The sequence below is a fragment of the Nicotiana tomentosiformis genome, chromosome 11, assembly GCF_000390325.3.
Source record: "Nicotiana tomentosiformis chromosome 11, ASM39032v3, whole genome shotgun sequence".
In the NCBI taxonomy this organism is placed as follows: domain Eukaryota; kingdom Viridiplantae; phylum Streptophyta; class Magnoliopsida; order Solanales; family Solanaceae; genus Nicotiana; species Nicotiana tomentosiformis.
Genome location: NC_090822.1, coordinates 114,490,619 through 114,497,025, shown reverse-complemented (window position 1 = coordinate 114,497,025; position 6,407 = coordinate 114,490,619). Strand labels below are relative to the sequence as shown.

At 41.5% G+C, this 6,407-nt stretch overlaps 2 protein-coding genes across 2 annotated transcripts; both read left to right on the top strand.

The window, feature by feature from the left end:
* The first annotated feature begins 677 nt into the window (after window positions 1–677).
* Window positions 678–1,361, top strand: LOC138902050 (uncharacterized). The gene has a single exon (XM_070189862.1). It carries the CDS (start codon window positions 678–680, stop codon window positions 1,359–1,361), a length of 684 nt encoding a protein of 227 aa, XP_070045963.1.
* Window positions 1,362–3,727: 2,366 nt separating this feature from the next.
* LOC138902049 (uncharacterized) lies at window positions 3,728–6,100 on the top strand. The gene is made up of 3 exons (XM_070189861.1): window positions 3,728–3,957; window positions 5,606–5,741; window positions 5,864–6,100. Exons 1-3 carry the CDS (start codon window positions 3,728–3,730, stop codon window positions 6,098–6,100), a joined length of 603 nt encoding a protein of 200 aa, XP_070045962.1.
* The last annotated feature ends 307 nt before the right edge of the window (window positions 6,101–6,407 follow it).

Below are 6,407 nucleotides of genomic sequence, written 5' to 3'. Positions count from 1 at the left end.
ATCAAGGCAACTAGGTGTCGGGTTTTCAAAGGCCCCCGATGTATCAATAACTGAACAACCCGCCTCCTTATCCTTCACAGGGTCCAAGTTCTTCAAACAATGAGATGATGCATATTGAGAATATGTTTAAGCAAATGATGGAAAATAATGTCGATTCGGATGCCCAACTTGCCTCACATACCATACCAATCCGCAACTTAGAAGTTCAAATGGTGCTAATCTCTCAAGCTCTAAATTCTCGTCCTAAGGGGGCACTACCAAGTGACACGGTAGTAAACCCAAAGGGTGGAAACAACACAGGGCATGTCATGGTTGTTACTACAAGAAGTGGAAGAGGTGGGAATGCACCCACCTCAAGTCAAAGGCAACTTGTGGATGATGAGCAAGTGGTACAAGAAGAAGTGGTCCCGAACAATGTGGTGCAATCCAATGATGAAGTTTAGATTAATATTGGTGATAGTGTGGAAGAGACTAAGAGGAGGTGAACCCGTCTAGGGATCACATTATTGACATACCGGAGACGGTAGTGCAAAAGGATAAGGCACCATTGCCTAAGCCTCCACCTCCATACCCTCAAAGACTTGCCAAGCAAAATGGCGAGAATCAATTCAAGAAGTTTCATTCAAATGATGAAGAATCTCTCAATCAATGTTCTATTAGTTGAAGCTTTGGAATAAATGCCCAGCTATGCAAAGTTTATGAAGGATCTCATGACAAAGAAGAGGTCAATAAATTTTGAAACCATCAAAGTCACTAATCAAGTGAGTGCAATTGTTCATTTAATGGATCCTAAGTTAGAGGATCCTGGTGCTTTTATGATTCCTTGTATAATTGAAAGTGCCGAGTTTGCAAAATCTCTTTGTGACCTTGGGCTAAGTATCAATTTGATGCCATATTCGGTTTCCAATACCTTGGGAATTGGGAAATCAAGACCCACCTCTATGAGATTGCAAATGGATGATCGTACTATAAAGATACCTTTGGGAGTGATTGAAAATGTCTTGGTTCGTGTTGATAAATTCATTCTTCCAGCGGATTTTATCAATCTAGATTGTAAAGTTGATTATGAGGTGCCAATTATTCTTGGGATACCTTTCCTTGCTACAGGGAAGGCTCTTTGTGATATTGAAAATAGAGAACTTACAATCCAGGTTGGTGATGAAAAAGTTGTCTTCCATGTGTGGAAGTCCATGCGGCAACCAAATAGCAATGAGATGTGCTCTTTTGTGGACTTGGTGACCGATGTTATTGTTGATGAATCAAGTGCAATGATCAATGTTGGTGATATGTTGGAGGCCTTCTTGCTCAACTTTGAAGATGATGAGATTGATGTCTTCATGGAATGTGTGAACTCTTTGTAAGGAATGGGGTTGTACAACTATGCACACCGAAAATTATCCTTGGATCTTAAAAATAGGATAACTCCTCCTACAAAGCCTTCCATTGAAGAGCTTCCTACCTTGGAGTTGAAGTCATTTCCTCCTCATCTTCGATATGAATTTCTTAGTCCTTGTTCTACTTTACTAGTTATTCTTTCCTCTTGCTTGACTAACGTGCAGGTAGACTCCATTTTGACGGTACTACATAAGAGGAAGAAGGCTATTGGGTGGACTTTGGCGGATATTCGGGGGATAAGCCCCGCATTTTTCATGCATAAGATCAACTTTGAGGAAGGCGCCAAACCATCTATTGAACATCAAAGGAGACTCAATGAGGCTATGCAAGAAATTTTCAAAAAGGAGATTATCAAGTTGTTGGATGTCAGGGTTGTCTACCTCATCTCCGATAGTTCATACACTTCTCCGGTTCAATATATCCCGAAGAATAGGGGCATGGCGGTGATCAAAAATTACAATAATGAGTTGATTCCTACAATAACGGTGACCGGATGGAGGGTGTGTATGGACTATCGCAATCTCAACAAAGTCACAAGGACGAATCATTTTCCACTTCTTTTCTTACATCAAATGCTTGATAGATTGGCCAGTCATGCTTTCTATTTCTTTCTTGATGGGTATTCGGGCTACAACCAAATTCTTATTGATCAGAAGGATCAAGAGAAAATAACCTTTACATGTCCTTATGGTACATTCACCTTCAAGCGAATGCCATTTGGTTTGTGCAATGTACCGACGATTTTTCAAAGGTGTATGATGGCTATTTTCATGGATATGGTGGAGAACTACATTGAAATTTCATGGATTACTTCTCGGTGGTTGGTGATTCTTTTGATAATTTTCTTGCAAATTTGGATAAAGTGTTGGCAACATGTGAAGAAACAAATTTGGTGCTCAAGTAGGAGAAGTGTCATTTCATTATCGAGAAAGGCACTGTCCTTGGCCACAAAATCTCAAAGAATGGAATTGAAGTTGAGAAGAAAAAGATTGAGGTAATTTATAAACTTCCACCTCCAACTTCGGTAAAGGGTGTGCGGAGTTTAGGCCACAAGGGTTTCTACCGGCGCTTCATCAAAGATTTCTCTAAAGTGGTGAATTCGTTGTGCAAGCTTCTTGAGAAGGATGCTAAGCTCAACTTAAATGATGATTGCATGAGAGCTTTTGAATTTTTGAAGTTCAAGTTGACAACTACTCCCATCATCACCGCTCCAAATTGGAGTGTCCCTTTTGAACTCATGTATGATGCAAATGACGTAGCGGTTGGGGCTGTTTTGGGGAAACACATCAACAAAACTTTTCATCCAGTCTACTGTGATAGTAAGACCATGAATAGTGCCCAAGTCAACTACACCGTTACGGAGAAAGAGCTCCTTGCCATTGTGTTTGCAATTGAGAAGTTTTGCCCGTACTTAATAGGTGCAAAGGTCATTGTCCACACGGATCATGCGGCACTTCGTTATCTTATGAGCAAGAAGGAATCCAAAGATCGATTGATGAGATGAGTACTTTTGTTGCAAGAGTTTGATATTAACATCTAAGATAGAAAAGGGAGTGAAAACCAAATGGCATACCACTTGTCTCGTTTGGGGGAATAGGGGTGGCCGCATGATGGCCTTGGAATCAATGACTCCTTCCCCGATGAGAAACTCTTGGCTATTTCAATGAAAGAGGTGTCATGGTTCGCGGATCTAGCAAATTTCCTTGTGTGTGTAATCATTCCAGATGAGTTCTCTTCAAACCAAAGGAAGAAGATCAAATGGGATTGTCAAGATTATTATTGGATGAATCATACCTCTTCCGAATTTGTACGGATGGGGTGATTAGAAGATGTGTACTGAAAGAAGAGCAAGGTAAAATTATTGGGGCTTTTCATTCTTCGTCATATGGTGGTCATCTTGGTGGAGCAAGAACGACGGCCAAAGTGCTGAGTTGCAATTTCTATTGGCCCACTATTTACAAGGATGCTAGTGAGCTAGTAAAAAGATGTGATTAATGTCAATGGGCCGGTGGAATCTCAAAGACAAATGAAATGCCTCTCACTACCATTTTGGAGATTGATATTTTTGATGTGTGGGGTATTGACTTCATGGGTCCTTTTATGAGTTCTTGTGGAAACACCTACACCTTGGTCACGGTGGATTATGTGTCCAAATGGGTTGAGGTCGTTTCTCTACCCAACAAAGAGGTGAGAAGTGTGGTGGCGTTCTTGAAGAAGAATATTTTCACAAGGTTTGGTACTCCATGGGCAATTATAAGCGATGGGGGGGTCACATTTTTGCAACAAGGCTTTCGACACTTTACTCAGCAAGTATGGTGTTACTCATAAAGTCATGACTCCCTATCATCCAAAAGCTAGCGGTCAAGTGGAATTTTCCAACCGGAAGATAAAGAGTATTTTGTCCAAAACGGTGAATGCTAATCGGATGGATTGGGCCAAGAAGCTTGATGATGCACTATGGGCTTATTGTACGGCTTACAAAGCACCTATCAGAATGTCACCATACCGGTTGGTGTTCGGGAAAGCTTGTCACCTTCTGGTGGAAATTGAGCACAAGGCCATGTAGGCTCTAAAGAAGTTGAATCTTGATTGGGATACAACTGCAAATTTGAGGGTTGCACGTTTGAATGAATTGGATGAGGTGCGGTAACATGCTTATGCAAGTTTGTCCTTTTACAAAGAAAAGATGAAATATCTTCATGACAAATAAATTTGGAACAAAGAGTTCAAGGTGGGCGATCTTGTATTGTTGTTCAACTCAAGGTTGAGGATGTTTCCTGGGAAGCTAAAGTCTAAATGGAGTGGTCCTTTTGAAATAGTGGGTGTGATACCTTTTGGTGTATTGGACTTGAAGAACAAAAATAATGAAGTATTCCGAGTCAATGGTCACCAGGTGAAGCACTACTTTGGAAAATATGGAGATAGCCATGTCGTGGCGGTCATTCATTTCAATTAATGGTACTCTGCATCATGCCACGACGTTAAATCAGGCGCTTCTTGCGAGGCAACCCATGTTTCTTTTTTTTTTCCTTTAGTAGTTAGGCGTTATTTTAGTTCTAACTTGATTTGAAGTGTGCTACATGGCTGAGTGTGACTTACAGGAACTGTGGACAAAAATGTGGCTAAGTGTTGAAAGAAGTGCGGACCACATATTTGTGTGGACCGCACAATTTGGAATGTTGTAGTAAAAGATCAATGCAGCCGCATAATTATCCTGCAGACCGCACAAATGAGAAATGGAAAATACAAACTCTCTGAAGTTTGAGCGTGTCAGAGAAGAGGTTGATGTGCGCAAGGGAAATCTGCGACCGCACATGAGATCTGCGGCCGCACACAAAATTGTGCGAACTGCAGATGAGATGCTGAAGATAATGCCCCATGTAACAGAGTGCGGACCAAACATGAAAATGTGCAGTCGTACTCGACCTTCTTCCCTTTTCATAGACCATAAGTATAAATAGAAGGGCAGGGGAAAGGGTTACGGTTTTTACTCTCTCAGCACAAACATAGCGCTCTCTTGAAAATTCTTGGTGAATCTATATGTCCACACACACAACATCTACATCTTTGTTCATGTGGAGGTAAATCTGTAATGGGTTAACTAATACGTGCTCTATCGGGACCGGGTCAACATATTTTCATGCCTCTATGCTGTTGCCATGTCAAAATTTGCACAACATTGCAAAACCTAAATAGAAAAAACTAGATTGTTCATAGTTTTTGAATTCTGCAGTAGCATCTGAAATTGTGCGATCCACATATTTTGATTTTAACGCAACATCGTAAAGAATGGATCTGCAACCGCAAGATAAAATGTTTGAACCACAGATTTTCCATCGCGATCGCAAAACGGTCCTTTTACTGTGCGGCTGCAGGTCTAATTATGTGGACCGCAGAAAATAGGTTGCTGCCGCACATCAGTCAATTCTCTATCATCAGAGAGTTGGCATTTTTTGGGATTCAGAGGTGCAACCGCAAGTGAAATTGTGTGGACCGCACTTCACTTTTGCATCCGCGAGACAAAATTGTGCAGTTTGCAAGTCCAAATCTACGGCCGCAAGAAAAGTTTGCGGACCGTAGATCTGGTTTCCTGCAAGCATACTTTGAGTGTGTACCATCATTGTGTCTTCTAGTTTATATCTTACTTGCATGTCACCTGAGTATGTTTGAACATTCAATTGCAACTAACAATCTCCTTTGCTTGATACAGACAATGGTTCGATCAAGGGGATGAGGCAACACATCTAAAAGGAGGTGTGAACCTTCCCGGGATCGAGGCAAGAGTGCCTTACCTCTTGTCCATCAAAAGACAATTACAAAGAAAGCTACATCTGAAAGACAGAGAGGTGCAGATCTCTCCTAGACGAGCTCATATGCCCCATCTAGGGAAGTATTAGAGGGCAACTCAGCCTCTATTCAGCAACAGTTGACCATACAATCAAGGCTGCAAGGGAGATAACAATTCAAGGACGAGCCATCCTCATCTCATAGCAATTTCGAGGACTTAAAGAGTGCTAGTCAAGCTTCTGAGTCATCGGCTACACCTGTCCTTGAGGCACAAGATACACCAGTTCAGAATATCCCCGATAATGGCAGATGGGGAGATGCTATAGCTACCGGCCTTGAAAGGTCGAAGAAGAAAGAGTTTGGGAGGACCGATTTGTCAACTTGGCTTCCTTCACCAGCTTTCGTACATGGTGGCTAGTGAGGTTGCTAACTCTCGAGCGACAATTTCTATTGAAATATTTGGAAAGGTACAACCCAGCAGTGTTGAGACAGTTTAGAGAATGCAAGGGGTGGATGTGGTTCACTCAAAGTGTAGTGGATGCCAAATAGTACTTGGTCTAGGAATTCTATGCAAATATGGCTCACATAAAAAAGGGGACAAAAGTGACTAAAGTACGTAACTTAAAAGTCAGATTTGATCAATATGCACTCAACACGTACTTGGGCTTCGAAGATGTTGAGCCAAAGGAATATTTGGAGAAGTATGCATTGGGAGACATAACCCA